At 46.4% G+C, this 24,056-nt stretch overlaps 1 protein-coding gene across 10 annotated transcripts in view; it reads left to right on the forward strand.

The window, feature by feature from the left end:
- Positions 1-24,056, forward strand: part of COL7A1 (collagen type VII alpha 1 chain) — a 121,581-nt gene that overhangs the window by 61,526 nt on the left and 35,999 nt on the right. For all 10 annotated transcript variants that reach the window (XM_053377943.1, XM_053377944.1, XM_053377940.1 and 7 more), the window contains 31 exons: positions 231-275; positions 505-540; positions 1,293-1,328; positions 1,858-1,890; positions 2,559-2,630; positions 3,371-3,430; positions 3,843-3,878; positions 5,119-5,199; positions 5,481-5,516; positions 5,727-5,771; positions 6,849-6,920; positions 7,009-7,053; positions 8,122-8,148; positions 8,243-8,284; positions 9,291-9,371; positions 10,197-10,232; positions 10,355-10,390; positions 11,233-11,313; positions 12,113-12,148; positions 12,851-12,922; positions 13,701-13,745; positions 13,950-13,985; positions 14,580-14,615; positions 16,882-16,986; positions 17,682-17,717; positions 18,135-18,170; positions 18,713-18,760; positions 19,852-19,887; positions 20,935-21,066; positions 21,504-21,704; positions 22,122-22,157. In XM_053377943.1, the coding sequence (XP_053233918.1) occupies positions 231-275; positions 505-540; positions 1,293-1,328; positions 1,858-1,890; positions 2,559-2,630; positions 3,371-3,430; positions 3,843-3,878; positions 5,119-5,199; positions 5,481-5,516; positions 5,727-5,771; positions 6,849-6,920; positions 7,009-7,053; positions 8,122-8,148; positions 8,243-8,284; positions 9,291-9,371; positions 10,197-10,232; positions 10,355-10,390; positions 11,233-11,313; positions 12,113-12,148; positions 12,851-12,922; positions 13,701-13,745; positions 13,950-13,985; positions 14,580-14,615; positions 16,882-16,986; positions 17,682-17,717; positions 18,135-18,170; positions 18,713-18,760; positions 19,852-19,887; positions 20,935-21,066; positions 21,504-21,704; positions 22,122-22,157 (1,755 nt within the window). The remainder of the gene's footprint in view (positions 1-230; positions 276-504; positions 541-1,292; positions 1,329-1,857; positions 1,891-2,558; positions 2,631-3,370; positions 3,431-3,842; positions 3,879-5,118; positions 5,200-5,480; positions 5,517-5,726; positions 5,772-6,848; positions 6,921-7,008; positions 7,054-8,121; positions 8,149-8,242; positions 8,285-9,290; positions 9,372-10,196; positions 10,233-10,354; positions 10,391-11,232; positions 11,314-12,112; positions 12,149-12,850; positions 12,923-13,700; positions 13,746-13,949; positions 13,986-14,579; positions 14,616-16,881; positions 16,987-17,681; positions 17,718-18,134; positions 18,171-18,712; positions 18,761-19,851; positions 19,888-20,934; positions 21,067-21,503; positions 21,705-22,121; positions 22,158-24,056) is intronic.

Raw genomic sequence — 24,056 nt, forward strand, 5'->3', positions numbered from 1 at the left:
TTTTGACATGCTTTCGAACTGCTAGGTTGGCAGGATCAAAGCCTAGCTGTCCTCTAAACAAAGGGATTTTTTTTAAAAAATTAAGAGCTTAAAAAAAGTGGGGAAGAGGCAAGAAATCTGGAGCCCAGCACAAAAGATCCAGGACTTTGAGCCACCTGCTAACAACTTCCCTGCACAGGTGCAAATACTCTCCTTGGCCCTACTAACTTCCCTGCTTTCCCTTGTTCCAGGGAGAGCAAGGACCCGCAGGTCGTCCAGGTCCATCTGGCAGAGATGTAAGTATGGGTCTCTCCTTAGGCTCAGTAGCTGACCCTGCTGGAGAATGTAGACGGGAACCAGCATTTAGACAGGAACCAACTGGTGATTCTACCTCTCTGTATATGCCCATCTGGCTACTCCAGAATGTAGTTAGTAACTGGTATTGTAACTGGTACTGCTAGGGTGAGATCCATGGGTGTTGCCGTATTTGTGATGAATATGTTTCCCTTTGATTTTTTGGAACAGGGCTTGCAAGGGCCGCCTGGCCTTCGAGGAGAAAGGGTAAGAACTCTTTAAAATAATGAACTACTAAAACAATACAGCGAGTGAAATAATTAACATATGTTGAACAGTAATCAAACGTTTCCAAAAATCTGGGTAAAAAGCCTTTGCATGTCTTCTGAATATCCCTAAAGTTTGGGCTAGGCACCCACCCCCTGAGGTTGGGAATTCCAGAGCCTGGTCACTGTCCCACAGACCTCTGAGGGCAGCCAGATTACCCACAAGGCCTGCCCTGCAGATTTTAATTCCTGGGCTGGTCTCCTTTCGGAGGCTGGATAGAAATGTAACCACATGGCTTGCCAGATTCACTGCGACCCCCTTGCTTTTGTAGTTCTAGGCAGGCGGGGAAACTGAGGCTCATCAAGCCCCTGGAAGACAGCTGGACATGAGCAACATATTGTGCAGGCCTGGCCCACAGCATTCAGAATTCAGAATGCCTGGTTGGTTCTCCTAGTCAAAAAAAGCTTGACAAGTTCACTGAGGAGTGAGAACTGAGCTGTTTCCAGTGCTACTAATTGCATATATTGGTTAAATTCTGCTCTTTCGGCCACCTCATAATATCTTTCATGGTTCATAAATAATTGGCTCCTGGGGTGCTGGCCCCCACTAGTGTGAGACAAGTGGGGTATTGAAGCTGCATAACTTGGTCTGGTGCCAATGAAGTCCCTAGTCCAAGTGAAACCCTTCTAAGAGGGTTTTGCTATTTTTGCTATACTTTCTGAACCTTCTTCCTGTGTCACTTCCTTCCACAGGGAGACCCAGGGGAACCTGGACTACCCGGGAAACCAGTAAGTGCCCCTTTGTTGAACCCACATAGTTGCACATGAATGACTATCGCATATTTTTGTGTGGGAGGAGGATAATGCATCCTAGCTCTCTTCCCTAAGCCCCCCCAACCCCCATCCTGCTGGTGGTTTTATTCCTGGGCTGGAAAGGGTGGCCAGTGTATAATCTCTCATCCCCTCTCCTCGAGGTATTTCCACCTTCACATTAGCTACTCAGACATACTGTAAGCAAATTGGGTAACTAGCAATTCAGTTGTGTGCCATGTGTGAGAATGTGCATATAGCACCCCACAGAGGCACCTTGGTTGTTGCATGGATGGAAAACAGATGGGAGGCTTTTTATGCCACCTGCACCCCTTCACCATCTTGCACAGCTAATGTGCAGATGGAAAGTTTCATCACCTCCTTACCCTGAAGTGGGCAGATCCTGGCCTCTCTTCCTTCTCTGCGCACAGCTTGCAACCAGTGGGTAGGAAGGTTGATATTGTTAAAATTATACTCAGCAGGTTCTTCCCTTGTGTGTCTCTTCTAGGCTTCCAGTCAGTCAGGAATCAAAGGAGACAAGGTAACAGCATGGAAACATATCTGCCTCTCAGTAGGGACTTGCAGAGTAGGCAGTATAGCTTAGAAACAACCCTGTTTACTATATATTATCTTGGAGAAAACCACTGTGAATTAATTATTTCAAGCCCACTGTTGTGGCACTCTCTTCTTTTTTTTGGTGGTTTCATCCCTCAATTTTGGTAGCGTCTTACAAAACAGCAAGAGATCGCCACTATTAACTATACCAGAGCAGGAACACGTGATGTCAACCTGCGTACATAGGCTGACGTGGTTGGATTCCTAGGGAAGGAGGGAGAGGGTGCCTGGAGGATATATATAAAAGGTAAAGGTAAAGGGACCCCTGACCATTAGGTCCAGTTGTGACCGACTCTGGGGTTGCGGCGCTCATCTCGCTTTATTGGCCGAGGGAGCCGGCGTACAGCTTCCGGGTCGTGTGGCCAGCATGACTAAGCCGCTTACTGCATGAAATTTCTTATTTCTTTGGACTTGCTGTGGACACACACGCAAGTGCCTTCTGCTATCCGGAGAGCAGAATAAACTCTTTCTTTGAACCAACCTCGGTGTCATTTGACTTCCTTCTTCCTGTCCCAGAGCAACGCAGACCCGATCGGTGAACTCCAATAAGGCTACATTAACTACTGAAGCTGTGTTGCTATCTTCTTTCTTTAGGGGGAGAGGGGCCTTGTAGGACCAGAGGGGCCACCTGGACCCAGAGGAGATGCCGGAAGCAAAGGAGAGCGTGTGAGTAGTCAAGATGTCTCAGCGCATGCTGGGTGTGACAATGCAGCATGCAGAACTTGATTCTTTTGACTCCAGAGTCCGGATTTCAAGCCAAACTGAGATGCTCACTGCTACAAACTTTGTCAGGGATTATATACATTTCTGGACAGAAGCCTAACAACTTTACTCTGAGAAGTAAAGGCGGGCTAGAAATCTGTTAAATAACATAGTAGATTTGTGTGGCCACCTATGAGGAAAGCAGATGCTATAAGGCCAAGCTAGAGAATGTTGCAAAATTTACTCATTGTTTTGGTGGCAGGAAACTGGGCAGAGCAGGATGGTGGTTCATCCTTGGTGGAGGTTACAGAGCTCCTTCCACCTGCTGCCTGTCCAGCCAAAACCGGGAACAAAAGATGGATTTCTCCCTCCATTCTACAAAACATTTTGCCAGGCTCTACTTCAAACCCCTACCATTTGAGATGATTAATGATGACTGTGCCCATCCAATTGAGCAAGATCTGACTAATGGTTGAAACTCTCTTTTTATGACCATTTGATAAAAAGATAGTTCACTGCTACAGGTCATGAAATCCCACCTTTCCATATAGCAGGACCAACTTGCCCAAATCTTATTAATATGCGTTGTGGAACTTTAGAGTAAATACGATGTGAAATCAGTGTGCATGTGTTACATGGGGGATGCATACATCACATCTCCTCAATTGGTTTTTATCCTCACATTGCTTTGTTTTTCCTTTTAGGGGCCGCCTGGACTTGGTGTCCCAGGCTCACCTGGTCCAAAAGGAGAGCAAGGGGACAGGGTGAGTCCTATCCTAATTTCCTGGATCTGTGTTCAGGCAATCAGCTGTGCACCAGGGCTCTGATGGTCCCCCTCTTTACTTTGAAGAAGAGGGATCTCTTCAGCCTCTGCTCTTTGATTTGACCCAATGGGCTGATGTCTGTGCAGTGCCTTGGTTCCCACCTCCAGTAGGTTCAAAGCTTGCCAGCATTTGCACAAGCAGCAGATGTGAGTCATGTCTGCTCAGCCTGCTATATATTCATGCGGAAGGGTTAGCACTGTGCGTCCGAAGAAGAGTTATTTTTCCCCTTTCCCCCATGGTGTTAACCCTTACTTATCTGAAAGAGAATGTGGCCTCAGCCTCTGTAGGAGCCTCTGCTTTCCTGAGTGACATAGAACCGTATTAATTATCTGCTTCTTCCCTTCCAAAACAGGGGATTGTTGGTTTGACTGGCAAGACGGGTGCAAAGGTAATTATTGTGCTTTGGCTGAAAGGAGCAAAAGGGTGCTGATGGAGTCTGGGCTAGGCAAGTGGTGCTTGCATCGTTATAATGTGTGTGTGTGTGTGTGTGTGTGAGAGAGAGAGAGAGAGAGAGAGAGAGAGAGAGAGAGAGAGTATGTAATGTGGGGATAAGGAACCAGTGAACCTCCAGATGTTGCTGGATGACAACTCAGATAATTCTTCATCATTGCTCATGCTGGCTGGGGCTGGGAGCTAGAGTCCCAGCCAGTGAGCTTCATAACAGAGCAGGAATCTCAACCTCCCCAGTTCAAGTCCAACACACTATCCTGGCTCTCAGAGAGTGGTTCTATGCAGGCTGTGTAGGCGTTGGGGGTAGAAGCACCTTTTAGTCTTTTCAGAGAGGTTCCAGTGCCTGGTGGTCAGTTTGGGGCTCTTAATACGGCTAAGACCAAGGAATTAGTGGTGGATTACAGGAAAAAAAAGGCGGACATTCAGCCCTTGCATATCAATGGGGAACGGGTGGAGAGGGTGGCGGAATTCAGGTTTTTGGGAGTAACTATCGATCAGGGCATGACTTGGAGCGCAAATACCACTGCTCTGGTGAAGAAGGCCCAGCAGAGAATTTATTTCCTCAGACTTTTAAAGAAGAACAATCTGAGTGAGAGACTGCTGGTGTCCTTCTACCGAGGCTCCATAGAGAGCATTCTTACATACTGTATTTGTGCTTGGTTCTCCAGTTGTACAGCTAGGGAGAGGAAGGTGCTCCAGAAGGTCATAACCACAGCACAAAGGATTATTGGTCAACCTCTCCCATCTTTGGAAGAATTGTACGGTTCCCGTTGTCTTAGGAAAGCAAACAACATCCTGCAGGATTCATCTCACCCGGGATACAGTCTGTTTGCACTACTGCCTTCTGGCAGGAGATATAGAAACATCAAGTCAAGGACAAATAGACTGAAAAACAGTTTTTACCCGAGAGCTGTGGCCCTTTTGAATGCTGTAACTCGATAGTGTGACCTGGGAGATTGATGGGTGTGGGTGTGGCTGGAATGTGGTTTGTTGGTTGTTGTTGTTGTTTTGCTTTTGTTGTTTTTAAGGGATGGCATCCAATTTCGTTGCACTTGTGCAATGTTGCACGTGTGTAATGACAATAAAGAATCTATCTATCTATCTATCTATCTTTAGGATCCCGCATTATTTGTATTAATGTCATGTTCATTTCCTTGCCCAATTGTTCTCTTGCTTAGGGTGACCCAGGAGACCCAGGTGAGAGAGGAGAACCAGGAAGACCTGGACTTACTGGACAGATGGGACAGAGAGGAAAAGAGGTAAGTAAGAGAAAAGAGACTTCACCTTTTTCAGACCTGGGATCTACCTTTATCCTCAACTTGCATTTTGAGTACCAACTTTTTTTTTTTTAGCCATGCATTTGTATGGTGACCATGCTGCTGGCTTATTGGTTTAGATTGCAACTGGGCAAGGCATGTGCATACTTAACAAGTAGATTCATTTGAGGGTACTTAGGCTTTAACACAGGGCCTGCTGAAGGTGTGGTTGTATTTCGATGATAATGGAAACAACTTCTCTGCTGTGGATTCTTTGCTTCTAGGGTGAAAGAGGTGACAAAGGAGATGAAGGAACCCCAGTAAGTAAGAACTTCTCAATTTGCCACCTGCCCACTCTGATGTTCCTGCTTTTTCTTTTACTTATCAAAGGCAAAATGCAAAAATAAGAGATTTATACTCCACCAACTGTCCATTTTTAAAAATATAGCCTACACATAATGTATGCAATACCAAAATCATGTTCAAGTACTTAGCCCTCTCTCATTTCTTCTTTTTTTCTCTCTCCCAAGGGTGAACCAGGTCTACCGGGCAAACCTGGAGAGAGGGGTCTGCGGGTAAGTACAGTGGAAGCACTGCCCAAGCAGGTGATGTGTGGCATGAAGTTGGGAATTATTTCTAAGAAAAGTCATGGAGACATAGATGCAGGATGCTGTAAACACTGAAGCAGGGGACTGTAGGTGAGATGACTTGCCAGCATTGACTTGCCATCCCTTTGGTGTCACAGCATAAAACTCTGTCCTTTGAGCCTGGGTTTTGGCATTGCAGAAGAGCTGCTGTGCAATCTTTTGCTTCTTGTATGGGCCTAACCTGGAAGGTTGACATATTAGCACAATCCAGAGGTTTTCAACCTTTTTGAGTCCACAGCTCCCTTGACCAACAATATTATTTCTGCGGCATCCCTGTGGGGCTCAGGAGCCCAGTTGTGTCACCCCTTGCCTGCAGAGCTGGCGGCCTCTCACCCTTTTTCAAGCACCCTCCCTTGTGGAGTGTTTCCTCAGCCTCCTCTCTCCTCCCCTCTCTTTGGGAGTCCTTTGGGCAGCTGCAGCTGATGCCCCTGGTCTCTGAGCTGCTTCCCTGCCCCAAAGAGATGTGCCTCCTCACACTGCCCCACAGGGGCTTGAGAAGCACCCCCTGGCCAGCCCCAGAGTCATCATTCACTTGGGGAGCTTGTAGCCAGGGCTGTTACAACAAACAGCTGTGCAAGCCTTTGGGAGGCAGAGATGCAAGAGGGCATCAGAGGAGGGAGGGAAGGAAAGAGGGACAGAGTCCAGTGTTGCCTGCAGTACCCGCCTGACCATCATTCAAGGTACCCCAAGGTTCCATGCCACACTGGTTGAAAACCACTAGCATAAGCAGTGCTGATTGGTGGTGTTTTTTGGGGGGGTGGCCTGCAGCCTGAAGGTTTGGACTCTATTGATCCTCCTTGTTCCTTAGATGAAGTTGGAGAATTTCCTTTTCATCACAGCATTGAATTCCTTGGCCCTCTGACTGCCCCCTTCCACTGACTAGTTTCTCCCGTCCAGCCTCACTCCAACTAGCCAGTTCCGCAAGGCAATGCCCCAGGCCTTTCCCAGTGTGGTATTGGCTACCTGATAATGTTCTGATTATTTCATTTCTTTTTCACATCGCAGGGTCTGCCAGGAAGCCGAGGGCTCCCTGGCGAGAAGGGGGACCAAGGCGACCCAGGTGAAGACGGGAGAAATGTAAGAGCCCATTGTGCGCCCCTTGACTCAGTTGCAGCACCCACCTACCCCAGGCTTGCTTTTACTATGTTGCTTTTTCCCTTTGCAGGGCAGTCCTGGAGCACCAGGGTCAAAGGGCGACCGAGGAGATCCTGTGAGTAGCTGTGCTTTTCCCACTAAGGGCTGCTCTAGCCAATCTATGTCGTCTGCTTGAGATCTTGCCCAGAGGCCTAGACCTTGCTGTGGGGCTCCAGATGAGAACGGACAGGAGCATGGTTACAGGCACCAAACAGGGCTGCAAAACAAACATATTATCTTAATACAGAGCCACTCAGAATGGCTGGGGCAACCCATTCAGATGGATGGGGTACAAATAAAATTAGTATTGGTATTAGTATTATTACAACAGCAAGCTGCCTCCATGTTTCTTCCTGACCATGGGAACTTCCAGACACACACAGACACACAGATCCTTGTATAAAATAGATGCAGTGAACATTCAGAACCTCCCAGCAGTGCCTTTACAGGGGCTGGCTTTTGCTCTCCACACTCCTCATTCAAATCTATTTCCCTTCCTTGTGTCCACACTGGCAAGCCGAGTCTCCTGTGCCCCCAAGCTCTTGGCCTACACAAGTTCTGGCTCCGTTCTGTTTCCTTGAGCGCTCAGTGTGGCATCCTCCAGTGCCATCTGTTTGTGGTCACATCCCAAAGGTTTTTGGCACTGAAGATGCTGTCGCGCTTCTTCACATTACACTAATAAGGGCAAATCCTGACAATGGGTGCTTCGTATTCTTCGTATGCTGGTGCTGGAGTTGGCAGCCTGCCTCCCAGGGAAATGACTCTGAAGGCTAATGATGCAGCAGCCTTGCTGGGGCTCAATATTTGATCAGTGCCTGGATGGGAAATCACCTGGGAAAGCTTCCTAAAATGGAAGAAAGGCAGGATATAAATGTCATTAATCATCCAAGCAGAGGAGGCTGAACTAGCTGGCCATCTCTGAACACCCAGCCCTTCTTGACTGTTCAGCATTACCTCTCTGAAAGAAACCTGGAGCCCTCAATGCCCGCTGGAGATACAGGAATGTGTGCTTTTTATGGTGTGCATCAGGGACTCCCCATCCTCCTTACTAACAAATGTGATGTTTAACTTTGCTCTTGCCTGGGACATAGTGCTGAATCTTTGTTTTCCTTTCTTCTTCCCACTTACCCCCTTCCCCTTGCAGGGTCAGCCTGGACCCCCAGGCCAGACAGTAAGTTCCACGTTTTCCTCCCCAGAGGCAGTATTTTGCTTTGGCTCTGACTTTGCAAGTGTCTAACATACCCCTCCTCTTTTCTGCTCTGCAGGTTGGTACAGGACCTGGAGGAGGAGGACAAAAAGGCGAGAAGGTGAGTGATCTGGCTCCAAGATCCCATCTGCCCCACCTGCTGGGAACTGTGGCAGGAAGATGGCGGCCTCTGGACTGCCAGCATTCTTGGTGGGAGCGGAAATCCCAACAGTTATGTCCTGCAAAGAGATGCTGCTTAGGGGCTAGACTAGACAGAACATTGAATGTCTTTGCATTTAACACGGTGTCAGAGACACGGCTGGCAGAGAGGAATCCGCAGAGGAGGAGGAAGAGGCAGAGGAAAACAGAAGCTTGATTCTTTCTCACAACAAAAGGGAGATAAGCCCTCCTCGCTCTGGAATGCTGCCTGTATGTTTTCGCAGCAGCACAGAGATGAAGGAGCAGGAGGCAGGTGGTAGGAGGGGGTTGGATTCAACTCCAGAGGAGGAGGAATTGGCTGTACCTGAGTCTCCAAGAAGTAGGAGGCGGAGCAAATGATTAGAACAAAGGAAGACCAGCAGGAAGGCATATATCTGGCCTTGGGAGGGGCTGGAAGTCAGTCAAGTCAACTGACTCTGACAGTGAAGAATGAGTTGTGAAAAGCTCGGACTGCTGAAAACCTTGTTGTTGTTGTTTAGTCGTTTAGTCGTCTCCGACTCTTCGTGACCCCATGGACCACCTGTTATTGCTAAATAAACCTCAACTAGTGAAACTGCCAGTGTTCCATGTCTTGTGTGAGAGAAGTGCTAAACCTGACACATGAAGGGTGTTTTTCATAAAATAAATGCAAATAGAATCAATGGGGGGAGCTGATAAATAATCAAGATCACAGGAGGTGTGTGTGTGTGGTATTAACCCTCCCCCTTCCCCCTGTACTACAATCCTCTGCTCTTTACACAGGAAGGAAATCCCATATGGGCGTTTGAGCATCATGTCCAGTCTGACCCTCAGAGAAATCAATCACCCCTGGGCATTCTTCAGAAATAGTTCTGTGGATATTGGTTAATGAGGAGCGAGGGCATGCCGTTGTTGTTTCCTCACTCACTGCACCACTGTTTCCTTTACAGGGGGAGCCAGGGGACCCTGGAGAAGATGGAATGAAAGGTGTCAAAGGAGATGCTGGTTTACCTGGCCTGCCAGGAGAACGAGTAGGTGCCAGTTCATTGGAGTTATATCTGAGGATACCCAAAACCTCATCAAGCTAAGACTGAGGCAATGTAGAGCAGCCATTGGAGAAGAAACAAACTTTGGATATAAAGGGGATGAAGGGCAGGTTTCTAGTTTGGAATGGCTTCATCTCCTGTTGTTTACGGCAGGGATTGCTGAACTTTTTGGGGCTTGTGTCTCATCTATATCGGGAGAAACCACACACCGCAATCTGTTCTATTGGCTACAGCAGAATGCTTCTTCCAATTTCAACAGGAGAAGACCACTGTGGGGGCCAGGGAGGGCCTGTGGGGGCACATGGGTGCCTGTGAGGGCCATGTTGGCCACTCGTGTTTATGGTTCTCTGTACATTGCTTTGAGTAGGAAGGGTTGGTGCATCAAAGCAAAAGATCATCCTGCCTTGGAGAGGGTAATGAGGGATAATCTCAGGGGTAAGTGACTTTGTAGTGGATAGCAAGTGGCTTCAAGGGTGTATTTCTCTTTGTCAATTGGGCCCTGGCTAGCCTTACTTCTAATGACCTTCCAGCGGCAGTCAATGGCATTTTTATTTAGACAAGTCCCTAGCCCACAAGCTGATTTGTAAATACGTTTGAACTGGTTTTAAACTGGAGTCCTGTTGATGTTTTAACCTGCCTTGTTTCTGAGTGTATTATATTGCTGTTTTATTTATCACATTTTATTATATTTGTATGACTGAGAACCCTTGGATGGAAAGACAAGGGCTGTTGGCGTAAATGGCCTAAAAATTTCTAAACGTCAGCCACACACCCTTCTCACACCCTCCTTTTTTTGCCCCTCTCTTGCAGGGAATTGAAGGCTCCAGAGGTCTCCCTGGAGTTCGTGTAAGTCTTTTTCTCTCTGCCTTGATGTGTCCTGCTCCCTGTATGATTTCTGGAGAGCTTAATTCCCAGCTCTGCGTGGTTCTTTGCAAACTGAGCATGTGCTCATCTCTTTCCTTTTGCAGGGTGACCCTGGAGACCGAGGTCCTGTGGGAGAGAAGGTAAGAGAGCTCTGACATTTAGGCTAGAGGTGAGGGTGAGAACCATGGAAACCCACTGTATTTATCACTCCCCCAAGTAAATGCTGCACCCACTTCTATCCACAATAGCAACAGCTTGTTTACTTTTTTAAAAAGAAAGCTGAGGTTTTCTCTGATGCCAATTTTTGTTTCGGATAGCAAATTTTGGATATAAGTGAATGGGGAAATTATAAAATAGCTACAACTTTATACACTAATGTAGTGCACTTCTTTCGTGGTTCTTTCTACCACTGTCTCTGATACTGCTCAGTACCTCAGGAGCTTTATGGAGCCACTGAAATTATGACTGATGATAAACAATAGTGGCAGAGATCCCACAGCCTTAATTCTGCAGATATGCCTCTTCCTACTGCCTCTTAAAGATCAGAGGCTTTTTCACACCTGCCTTTTAAAGACTGTGCAGAGGCTTATCTTCAGTCTTAGTGATGGGAGATACAACTGTCAAAGAGTGGGCAGAGGCTTATCGCTAATCTTAGCGCTAGGCAACACACTGCTAAGATTGAAGATAAGCTAATGTCTTGTCTTAGTGCTGTGGTGCTTAGTGCTAAGACTGGAGATAAAGGATCTCTTGTCTCCAATCTTAGCACTTAGTGCTTAGACCAGAGATAACAGAGCTTCATGTGTAATGTCAGGTGACTGACAGATGGGCATGGCTTGCACAATGAAGCCCATGGGCTAAAGGTTTTCCAAAGATCCAGATCATAGAAAACTTTTCCCACAGCTCCCATTCTTCCTGCTTACCACCTTCCAGAGCACTGTAGTCCAGAACACTGGGCACTCACTCTCATTTAATTCTCCTCCAGGGTGACCGAGGCCCTCCAGGGCAAGATGGCCGGAATGGGTTAGATGGGAAGCCTGGTCAAACAGGACCTGCAGGCCCAAGGGTAAGTGTAATGCTTGGTAAAAGATACAATTTGCAGGTATAGCTAAGCCACAGTGGTACTGTGTCATTGTCAGCACAGTCAGCTGTCATGTGAGCTGCTCTAAAGACCATACACAGAGTGATTAGGACAGGCAACCATTTTGTAGCATTTGCTGTCTGCCTTAGCAATATGTCTGTAATATGGAAGCTGGGTTGGTGGAGGTTGATCTTTTGGCCCCAAATTAGAAGAAGTCCTCAGAGTGTTTATTGGGCCAGATTAGTTGGTGCAGGAGAAAACTTTTGACTTTCACAGCAGTCTTCGTTAGGCGGAATGTGATTCTGACTAGTGATGAGAGCTTTGTAATGTGAAAGCTTGTACACTCATTAACAAGCCTAATTTAGTTTTAATTGGATCACATTGTGTCACCTTAAAAAGGGAATTAAACACATTTGTCCAAGTAGTAAATGTGTTCTTATAGACTCCTAAATGAACCTCTTGTTTTGCTCTAGAACCAGACCTGACTTTAAACACAAGAAGAGAGATGTTTCTGTGAAAAAAACAGACTTTTTGCCTCTCCAGCACTGTGTGTAGAGAAATTGGGGTGGGGGGGGTCAGGGGTCGGGTACCAATAAATATTAGCTGTTGCAAATAAAATAACAATGATGTGATTATACCTGCCTCTAGGGCTAGTTTAAAGTATCTTACCATCTTAGACATGAAATAAATAAATAAAATGGTGTTGCATCTCCTGCACACCAGATTCTAAGTTTGCTGTATGCCTGGCTCTCAATCACATCCACGTCTTATTTCCCCCCCCTAGGGTGATCCTGGGAAGCAGGGCGATCCTGGCAGAGATGTAAGTATGGGTACCTCACATCAGGCTATGTGAGTTTTGAGCTCAAATGCTGATACAGTGGTACCTCAGGTTAAGTACTTAATTCGTTCTGGAGGTTCGTTCTTAACCTGAAACTGTTCTTAACCTGAAGCACCACTTTAGCTAATGGGGCCTCCTGCTGCTGCCGCACCGCTGGAGCACAATTTCTGTTCTCATCCTGAAGCAAAGTTCTTAACCCGAGGTAATATTTCTGGGTTAGCAGAGTCTGTAACCTGAAGCGTATGTAACCTGAAGCGTATGTAACCCGAGGTACCACTGTACTTTCTCTTGCAATCCTGTTTCAAAAGTGAGGTGCTACTTAGAAGCTGAAATCTTACAGCAAGTCCATCATTTACTGTTTCTCCATCTCCTTAGTCTGCTTGAGCAGAGCTCCTGGCCTTTCTTCTTGTCAGTGATTAACACTTAAGCACCTTAGTGTGGTCTTCAGGGACTACAGAAAACCCTGCTCTATTTTAATTTTCCTCTTGCTGATCATAGTGCAGTCTGTATAGAGTCCCATTGTCTTACCCATCCTAAAGGGTGCTTGGCATTCTCTTTGCACACTGTGAGAGATTTCTTAATCTCAGCTACCAAGTATCTTATGAAGAGCTGGGTCTCTTTTCTGCTCTGCAGACTAACAGGGGTCTACTTCTCACCTCTTTGCATCCCCTCCTCTTTTTGCAGGGTCTCGCAGGTCTGCGTGGTGAGCAGGGTCCTCCTGGAGCAAGTGGCCCCCCAGGACCTCCAGGATTGCCTGTGAGTAATGTGCTTAAGCATGAAGGATGGTATTCTGCACCCACTGATAGTATCGTGAAGCTGATCCCTGATAATACACACCCAACATCATACTTCCCTGTAGTGACTCTTGTTATGAAGTTGCTCTTCTTATGTGTCCCAACCTGAATGTCAATTTTACATGATTTGATAAGAGGAATAGTGAGTTTGCAGGATGATCAAAGAGAAACAGCTTTGCTGTTTGTAAGGACAGTCAATGGGTGGTACATTTAAGACTGGACATGCACCTGGGCACTCCCAAGAGGCAGGTGATGGAAGTGCGTAGTTCTTCTGAAAGGAGGAAAGGTGTGCTTTCAGACGACCCTGGCATTGCTTTGGGTTGAATGCAACCTTCTGCAGCATAATAGTACTAGATTGCCTCTGTTATGTATCTGCACAGGCTGTAGTGCACATTGCATTGGTCGATAGCACATCAACCCTACCAGCCAACATTTGGCCAACCCACAGTTTTACATCGTGTAATTGCAGCCTTGAAATGCAATTCTCTGAGCAGCATGGCCCGTACAGAAACTGGGACGTTTTAACATCTCCTGGAAAGGTCTCCCTTGCCTCTTCCTCCTTTTGAAATTGTTATGTTTAAATATTTTTTCACTGAAGGATGAAAGCCAGGGTAGAAAGAATGAAGGATGATCTTGTGCTCGGTTGATGCAGTTTCAAATCCCGGTTTGTTTACGGTGATCTTGGGCAGTTCAGTGTCTCGGTTCCTTCTCTTGGCTCACAACTTGCATTTCTTTTCCAGGGCAAGCCTGGCGATGACGGCAAACCTGGGCTGAATGGGAAGAATGTGAGTGATGGGCCTGACCCCCATCCCCTGCTGGAGAAGTGGGGCTTCAGGCCTGACAGGCAAGGGATTGTATTGGTGGGGTGGAAGTGTTGGAGACTGAAAGAGCACTTTTTATCAGATATTGCAGCAAATGGGAAGATCAGAGCGGTTGGTCTCTAAGCAGACCTTGGAGCAGTAACATAGATGTGACATTTTATTTTCCAGGGTGAAGATGGGACTCCAGGAGAAGATGGGAGGAAGGTAAATGCCCTATATGTTTTCCTAGTATGTTAGCCAAACCTCCTCCTGATAGCCAGCCTACTTGCAGCCTATCAGAAAGCAGGGTGGGCTTTATGATGAAACAAACCCCTCATCAGAGGTACCATTATTTCCAGCATGACCACTATCCTGCTGTAGCTCATAGCAGCCACTTTACATTAAGAGTGTCAATGAGCTGTGCAGTGATGAGTGTAAGGCAGCAGCCGCCGATGCGGTGGGGCAGAGCTGCCCTTCCAACACTGGTGTTGCTGCAGCTTACCTGGACTGGGCTGAAGCAAGGCAGGTTGGCAGCGAGGTTGGGGCAGTACAGGTACATGGGCAGAGGCAATGTGGCACTCCCACCACAACCCAGACCTTGTCACCACCCTAGCCCTGCCCAAGGTGTGTTGCAGGGATACTAGTCTGGAGAGTGCAGCACCTCTCCACTACCTGGACTGCTACTAGGTGTAGGGCTCCAAGGAAGCTTGGACCTCTCTGTTTAAGGAATACAAGAGTGGGAAGGCATGGCTTAACCCTGTCTGTACTGCACAATGGTAATTGTAATGATAAAATCTTGTTTTCATTTTTCCTGTTCAGGGGGACAAAGGTGAAGCTGGAGCGTCCGGCCGAGATGTAAGTACTGATGCCTTTGAAAGGTGGTATTATTATTATTATAATTATTATTATTCCCAAACAACTTTATATTTTAAAGAAAAGAATCTCACATCAGGTTACAGCACATTAAAACACCACATAAAACATTACTGAAGAATGTCAAATATGAAGTATATATTCTAAGAGGCGTAATTAAAACATTAAACATTTCAAAAGAAAACATTACTTAAAGGAAGTCAAATATAAAATGTACATTTAAAACAACATAATTAACAAGAGAATAAAATATTATCATAAGCATAAAACAAGTTTGCCGGTATCTCCACCTCAGCTAGCAGTATCCATTAGGTGCCTGTGACTCTTGGGCAACTAGATCACAGGCAGTGCTGCCAACTACAAAATGCAATTGTATTTTCCCAGCAATAAATGAACAATATGCTTTGCATGCTGGGTAGATCTCCCATAAAGAGCTCAGGAACGCAGTGCCCTCAAGGACCACCTCTCTTCATGTGAACCCACCCGGATCATGTGATCATCATCTGAGGCACTTCTTTGTGTGCCTCCCCCATGCAAGTTCTGGAGGGTGACAACATGAGAACAGGCCTTTCCTGTGGTGGCTCCCCACGTGTGGAATGCTCTCCACAGGGAGGCTCACCTGGCACCTTCATTATTCACTTTGAGGCACCAGGTGAAAACGTCTCTCTTCAACCAGGCCTTTGGCTGATTAACATTCTGTGGCTTTTTATATGTGTTTGTGGAAGAGGAAATATTGGTTTGTTTCTGTTTTATTATGTATTTTGTGTTCTCACATTGTATTTTTCTGTTGTGAACTGCCCTGGGATCTTTGGATGAAGGGTGGTACACAAATTTAAATAATAAAAACACTATTATTGGGGGAAGATGTCTGAATCCTATGGGCCAGATTCAATTAAATAGTTGCGCTACTGGGAAGCAGCACCCTGAGTCCCAACAGCGCAATGGCTCTTTCCTTCCTGTGTGCACCTTCTCCCACCAAATCACTTTTAGGAGATTGAGAGAAGTCAACTTGGGGGCATCACAGGGAGATTGTTCCATCTAGCAAGCAGAAATGCTTGTGGTGACTGAACAATCATAGCAGCGCAAAGTTGAATTCCTCCCCATGCAATACTTAAGCCTCTGTTTGTTCATGTGTTTATTCTTTACACACTGACAGTATAGAAAAAGCCCTGTGACTGCAGCTGGGCATTGGGTGGGATTGTCAGCCTCAGCTTCTCTGTTGCTCAAAACTCACTGCTTTTCATGTCACTGTGACCTGACCGATAAGTTGATATTTTTTATTTAAGATGCTATCTGAGTTTGAGGCACAACCTGACCCTGAGGATATAGCTACATCCTCCAGATTTTTTTGGGAAGCCTAAAAAGGAATAATTAGAAATTACAGTGTTTGTGGGACCTTAAAACAGATATTTGGAGGCACTGGCATTCAGAGGTTTTACCTCCACTGCCAGAAGCAGTCTGCCTCAGAACCCCAGTTGCTGGGAATGACATATGGGGAGAGTTAGGTCGCACTCGGACTCTGCTTGCAGGCTTCCCCCAGGCATCTGGTTGCCACTCTGAACTAAATGGGTCTTGGGCATAGCTGTCAACTTCTCCCTTTTCTTGCTAGGAATCCTATTTGGAATAAGGGAATTTCCCGTTAAAAAAGGGAAACATTGACAGCTATGGTCTTGGGCTTGCTCCAGGAGGGTCCTTTCGTTCTGAAGGAATACAGGCTGTCAAGCAGTGCAGATTAGAGAGAGTACTAGAAAATTACTGAGGGGAAGCTGTAGTTAATTACTAGAGCTTCGTTTTCTTTTTTTAAAAATTGTGTGTGTGTAAAATATGCAAACATTGGGCTTTTCTCCCTTTTTTGGCAACGTACTCTACAATATGAAGTACCAGTACCTCTTTTTTTGCTGCCCCTGGCAGCCATTTTGTGCTGACACCCATGGCACTTCAATCAATATATGAGTACTGATGCAACTCATTCACCCCCCCCCCAAGAAAAGCACAATATATGTGTGTGTAGTAAATTGCTATTGGATGCCTCATGAGAAGAAATTAATCAGTGAGATTGTTGATGATGATAATAGTAAATAAATAAAGGATCCCCAGTGAATCCCCAGCCCCAATGAGCTTAAAAGGGCCTCAGGCAGCAGGGCTGAGAAACCTGCGAAGCCACTGCCAGTCAGGAAAAGCCAGATGGACTCTGTGTAAGGCACCACCTTCTGTATTGCGTGTCACTGCATATGTTCTCTGCTGGCAGGGTCGTGAAGGTGTGAAAGGAGAGCGAGGGACCATTGGGCCTCCAGGCCCCCCAGGGCCACCGGGTATTCCTGGCATGCCAGGGCAAGTTGGTCCTCCAGGCCAGGTGAGTAGCCTCCTCATGCATAATAAGCACCACATTATTTTTGCCAACTTCACCAGCAGAAAAGGGCGGACTCTCCCAGGATGCTGAACCGAGAGCAGAATTAGTGCTGTTTAGTGTGAAAGGCAAGTCACAGTTGGTCTCTCTGCCTTCTGCCCTACCAGTCCCAATGGGCACCACTGCTTCAAAGTCCTGGGGAACCTTGCCCACCTCGCCTCACTGCCTAGCTGGTCAGACATTGGGAGGTCTGGGGGAGAGGCTTCAACTTCCCCCACCCTGGCACACTTGATTCAGTCAAGGCCACATTCCACTGGATAGGGATTTTTGTCCCTCGGGAACCCAGGGGTTGGAAGTCTTTTTAAGTTCCTCATACAGTCAAGAATTCTGTCCCTGCACTCCTAATAGCTCACTAGAAGTGAGCTAGGAAGCTCCCCCCGCCCCCCAGGATAACAGCCAAGGTCACTGCACACAGCAGTCTTGGCTCTGTTGGCTGGAGAGTAAAATGTGTGTAAGAGAGAGAATGGGAAAAGTTGTCTGTATTTGCATACGTGAGCATGCACACACATGACTGTGCAGCCCCCAACCCTGGTATCCCTTATACTGGGAGTCCCGGCAGAGCCCATGTGGTTAAGGATTCATTTGTGTTGAGTGTCCTTGCTTAGTTGCTGTTTTGCTCACCACTGTCTTGCCATTTTCAGAGCATGCCAGGCCTCCCAGGGATTTCAGGACAAAAGGTAAGCAAAGCCTTCTGCTTCAGCTTGCAAGCAGTTTGACGGAGTAAGAAAATATAGCTAGCACATTGCAAACCTGCCTCCGTGTCGGCTGAACTCTCTCTGGGATTTGAAAACTCAGCCTTGAAAGTATGGGGCATCCTCCTATGGCCACTCTCATCAGATGAGCTTATGGCCAGAAAATAAACAAGGTAGCTGCAAAGGAGGCATGCTGTGGACTGGAGTTCTCTGCATATCTGAATCCCTACTGGCAGTAGCAGGATATATTGCCCTGTGTGCCACAATCCATGTTCCATGACTCCAGGCCCCTAGACCCAAAGTACCCTGTATGTAGAGCCAGAGATCTACCGTATTGTGCACCCTTAGTCAGAAATGAATTTCTCTCTTCAGCACTAACCCCTTGTGTGCATTGTGTTTCAGGGAGACAGAGGGGAGCCCGGATCCAAAGGAGATCAGGTGGGTATCTCTTAAAGCCATAAAGCACCTGAAAAAAATTAGAATGACATTGTGGCCCCAAGTGTTGGAGCCCCTTACAGAGGGGTCGTTGACTCAGTCTTGTGGAATCCCTGTTTTATTATTAGCTGCAGTTTGCAGTGAGTTCCACCTGCCACAGCAATCACTTTTCCTTTTGTCATGTAAAACTGTGATAATATATATGCATCCCACTTTGAGAAAGAGTAGATTTTCAAAGGACTCAAAGCACATTGGAACCAGGACTTAAAGGAATCTTATTGGCAGATCACTTGGGTTCTAGACCATCCCCAGTCTGCACTGGGCTACATGAGGCCCTTTGGCATATCATGCAGCGATGCATATTAATGGGGGTATTGTCATGCGCAACACACCAGAGGCTTCTGCCCACATGAAATGCAGTCTAATGACCATTGATGGGGGCTGTTACATGGTGTACAATGCACACTTATTGAGTACTATAGCTATACACAATGAGCCTTATTTTGTTTTCCTTCTCTCTCCCCCCCCCACCCCATCACTTACAGGGAAGACCAGGGGAAGCTGGGCTTAGAGGTGAACCTGGAACAACACCGGTGAGTTAACAGACATGCTCTTTCACCTTGAGGGCCTGGTGGGGGGACATGACACATGTACAGATTTGCTCTCTGTTTAAATTAACTATAGACCCTGGGAGAGGGTGTGGCGGTGTTTGCCTTCTCCCAAATATGCCTTGTGGCTTGAGTCATGGAAGGAAGTACCGTATTTTTCACTCTATAAGACGCACCAGACCACAAGACGCACCTAGTTTTTGGAGGAGGAAAACAAGAAAAAAAATATTCTGAATCTCAGAAGCCAGAACAGCAAGAGGGATCGCTGCGCAGCGAAAGCAGCAATTCCTCTTGCTATTCTGGCTTCTGGGATAGCTGCGCAGCCTGCATTCACTCCATAAGACGCACACACATTTCCCCTTACTTTTTAGGAGAGAAAAAGTGAGTCTTATAGAGCAAAAAATACGGTATTTGCTCTGTAGGTACCTTTCTGCAGTACCTCTGCTTTCCACTTGTAGCACACTGCGGTCTGGGTTCCCACTGGTGGATCGGAGGGGGGACTGATGGATGTTCCTGACAATGTATAAGAGATGGTTTTTGTTTTCTCAATTATATGGCATTACTGTGCCTCCTCATTCCCATAACCTCATTCCCATAACTGGAGTATTCTGGTGTGTTTCTCTGGAGCACTACTTGGAAAAGAAACTCACGTGTGTAAAAATTTATTAGTAATGGAAGCTAGGGAACTTGTCCAGCAACAAACTGGTGAAATATAGAACTGTCTCAGTGGGAATCCTGCCCTAAGACAACCATCTGCTGGTATAGCTTCCTTTGTGTGTCTCCAGTTGGGAGTTCCCTTCTGCAGAGAGCAGCTTATATATAGGCACGGCATCAGAGGGATCTATCAGGTATGGACTCACCTAGCTCTGTGATGTTGCTCTGACTTCTTGATGGTTCAGTTGTGTTGTATTGTGATGTCACAATAGAGCTGATCACCATAGGGAGCAGCAAGACAAGGAATACAGGAGGGCGGCCAGAACCCTCAAAGCAAAGAGTTGAGAGTTTGATATTTGTTTGTAATTTATCTCCCCCTGCCTACTTTTTTTGCTAATGGGTTTCCTCCTCCTTTTGTCTAGAATGTTGAACGTGTCTTAGAAGCGAGTGGAATTAAGGTATGAGTTGGCAGCCTCATCTGCCATTTTGCCTCCCAGGTTATGCTTTCCAGTGTACATCCATCGTGGGACCTGGTTCTTTCTGGTGAATAACTAGGCAGATGAAGGGAAACGTTTCTAGGCTCTGTCCAAAGCGCTAGAATTAAGCTTTAAAACCCTTAAAGAATTAGCACCATGGTACCTTAAGGACCATCTTACTTAGGGTTCACTTAGGAGGCAGTGATGGTCACCAACTTGGATGGTTTTAAAAGAGGATTAGACTAATTCATGGTGGAGAGGGCTACTAGCCGTAATGGATATGCTCTGCGGCTACAGTTGGAGGCAACAATGCTTCTGAATACCAGGTGCTGGAAACCACAGGAGGAGAAAGTGCTGTTGTGCTTGAATCCTGCTTGCTGCTGGTTTCCCAAAGGCATCTGGTCGGCCACTGTGAAAACAGGTTGCTGGACCAGATGGGCCATTGGTCTGATCTAACAGGCTTTTTTAAGGTTCCTATACATCATGAACATCATAAACAAATGAAGGTTCTCGGATGCATCTTACAGTATACCTTAAGGTTTCTGATGCAGGTCCTTGGCACAGCATCAGCACAGGCTGCAGGGATGGTGGAGGGAGCTGCTGTGGCCCACTGTCCTTTGATCTCCATCACCAAGGAATTCCTCTAGGAGGGCCTGCACCTGGTGTTGGCCTAAGGAGGAAGTAAACTAGAAGTAATGCTGGTGTACTTTCTACTCTGCTGCCCAGAATGTTATTTTTTGGGTGCTTTTAGCATCCATGCTGATGTTGCCTCTGGTGGTTCAGCTTCATGCCCTCCATGATGACCATAGGGCTCTCTCAAGTTATCATTGGTCCGGCACACAGGGCAGGGCGTGTATTAAGTTTGCCTTTTGCTCCAGATGGAGGAAGGGATGGTCTGGAAATTGGGTGTGTGTGGAGATCATGCTGTTGAGGTTTGTGCTTAAAGGTTTGTGCACAGGGTGGTGGACCAATTCTGCCTCTTTTCATTTCCTTAGCAGACAAACTCAACTCTCCCTCCTTCCTTTACAGATTTCCTTACTGCGGGAGATCACTGGTGCCTTTGAAGGGAGTTCTGATCAATTCTTGCCTGCCCCTGTCCGCTTGAAAGGCACGAAGGGTGACAGAGGGGATCCAGGAGAGAGAGGGCCAGCAGGCAGAGAGGTGAGGTTTACGGTTCCCTAGCTATCGTGCTCTGATGTTCATGCAAAGGTCTGATGGAGCAAAAAAAATTTCACCCAGTGCCAAAAGCTGTTCACTATTGCTGCTAGTCCAACTTCAGAGGAGGGGAGTATTCCGCAGTGGTGGCGCCACTATCAGGACTGCCCTTTCGGAACTGAAGGATATAGTGGAGCTAGAAGTACCCAAAATTCAACTTTAATGTCCAGAATCTGATTATTTGACATGGGAGGTTAATAGCAGCTGTAGCTGCTGTGACCTGGTTCAAAGCTCCTTGTGGAGGGATCCATCCTGTTGGAGTTACCAGTCTCCATGATGAAAAGCATTTGCAGAGGCACTTTGCTCATAGAAATTTCTGAGCTTTCTTTTGTAGAGAAAGCTGATCTGAGGCCCGCTGGATGATGCTCTGTGTTTTTTTACAGGGGCTCATAGGCTTCCCTGGAGAAAGAGGCCAAAAGGGAGACAAAGGAGACCAAGGCCCCCAAGGCCCAACAGGGCGTGCCATTGGAGAGCGGGGGCCAGAAGGACCATCTGGCCAGCCAGGGGAGCCTGGGAAACCTGGAATACCAGGGGTGCCAGGCCGGGCAGGAGAACTTGGAGAGGCTGGGAGGCCTGGAGAAAAGGTGAGCATATCAAAAGGTGGGAACAGAAAGGGGCACCATTAACTGGGAAGGCACCTAGTGTGACCAGGAGCTCAAAAGCCCCCAAGTAACCTTGGCCTGTCCCTCCAGTGACCACATTTTCCGAATCCATCACTTCCTCATAGTCATTGCATGAGTTGGATAGAGGCAGAGCAAGAGAAGTTCTCCTAAGTGGGATTATCTGAGGGAAACATGTCTGAACATCAGATTATTTGTTTATTTAAAACAATGAAAAGTTATACAGTTAAACCAAAATAAAGTCATGTGTTAACAATAGACTCATGGCACAGCAGCGATAAAACTATGCATGCTTTCACATTTCCTGGATAGCTCATTAGTACTTCTTTTCCTGAAACAGTTTTGTGGTTCTTTCTAAAACTCATCATTTTCTTTCTCCAGGGTGATCGGGGTGAGAAGGGTGGACAGGGAGAGCCGGTGAGTGGGGTTTTTTTTATTATACTTTGAGTCCAAAGCTATCCATCTTAGGACAGGTGCTAGATAAATCATCTTTAAAATTATCCATTCATAGAAGGAGGAATTTGCCAATTATTTGTTCACACTAAAGATATATGACTTGTAGTGTAAACTGAAGTCTGGAAAATTAACTTCTTTTGATATTGGCAGCTGCATTCTCTTAAGTGAGATGTGAGGTTGTGTTATGTGATCATTAGCTGTGTGTGTACCTGGATGTTTTGTGACTAATTGGTTTCACCCCCCCCCCATGTTACAATTTTGTCAAGATAAACATTGGGTTGGCTCTAGACTTAAGTTAGTCACACTTTACTCCCGTTGAGATCAGTTGTATTTATATACAGCATGACTAATGCTCCACTGATTACAGTGGGGCTAAAGTACTGTAGAACTAATTGGGATCCAACCTATTGATCTGGTTCACACATAATGCTAAGGCAAACCATAAATGCATGTATATATGGGTTCCCAGAAATCAGATCACAGCCACTTTGCTTCTCCTCTGGTTCTCATACTGCTGCACTTCTGTGCACTAAGTTTAGCTTCACCTATCATCTGAACCCAGACTCATGGTTTGCCTCACTCCAAACAAACCACAAACTGTAACCGACTTTTATTCTTAAGAGACAACATGAAACTACCTTGGAGGGTAAAGGGTAAGGTCATGTCCAACTATCATGGATACAAGCTCCACTGATCTTGGATGCTCCTGCTTACCTAAATTTGCAGGGGGTGGGGATAGGAAGGGTATGTTTAGATTGCTTTAATTGCACAAGAAAATACAGGTCTTAATTGGTTCATTGGGGAGAAACAGCAACTGTGGGAGTGCCTTGTTGGCCGGAAAATGAAAAGGAGGCAGTGGAACAAATCTCTAGAAGAGTGGAGTGCATGTTTGATGTGCACATCCTGTTTAACTGAAGCTGAAACTATATACCAGAATTCAGAGGCGTACAGGAAGTTTAAGGGAAATATGCTTGGGGTTTGAAGAGGTTTCAGAAGCAAATAGATAGCAACAATCAAACGAAGCTGTGGACCCAATCAGAAAGCTTAAGGAGAGATTTGTGAAAGGGGTCTATCATGTGGTCTTGAGAAGGGAATAAAAATTGCTGCTTTGGCTAAAGTAGAGAAACTCCTTTCTTGAAGTCTAAGGAGAAAAAGTCTTCAGGAAAACTGTCAACCAGAAAGGGCACTTGTAGACAGGTTTCAGTATGAATACAACTATATACTTCTCTTGCTTTTGGGGTCTGGTGGTTATAATTCTGTGTATAGGCAAGAGCATAGGAAGAGCTATACTGGATCATACCAAAGGCCCATCTAGTCCAGCATTCTGTTCCCACAGTTGCCAACCGGATGCCCATGGGAAGCCCACAAGCAGGGCATGAGCACAATAGCTCTCTCCTGCTGTTTGCCTCCTAGCAGATGATATTCTGCTAAGGGAGCTGGGCATGTTTAGCCTGGAGAAGAGGAGGTTAAGGGGTGATATGATAGCCATGTTCAAATATATAAAAGGATGTCACATAGAGGAGGGAGAAAGGTTGTTTTCTGCTGCTCCAGAGAAGCGGACACGGAGCAATGGATCCAAACTACAAGAAAGAAGATTCCACCTAAACATTAGGAAGAACTTCCTGACAGTAAGAGCTGTTCGACAGTGGAATTTGCTGCCAAGGAGTGTGGTGGAGTCTCCTTCTTTGGAGGTCTTTAAGCAGAGGCTTGACAACCATATGTCAGGAGTGCTCTGATGGTGTTTCCTGCTTGGCAGGGGGTTGGACTCGATGGCCCTTGTGGTCTCTTCCAACTCTATGATTCTATGATTCTATGATTCTATGAAGCACTCGACCTCTGAATAATATATAGCCTCCATGA

Source organism: Podarcis raffonei, chromosome 2, assembly GCF_027172205.1.
Source record: "Podarcis raffonei isolate rPodRaf1 chromosome 2, rPodRaf1.pri, whole genome shotgun sequence".
In the NCBI taxonomy this organism is placed as follows: Eukaryota; Metazoa; Chordata; class Lepidosauria; order Squamata; family Lacertidae; genus Podarcis; species Podarcis raffonei.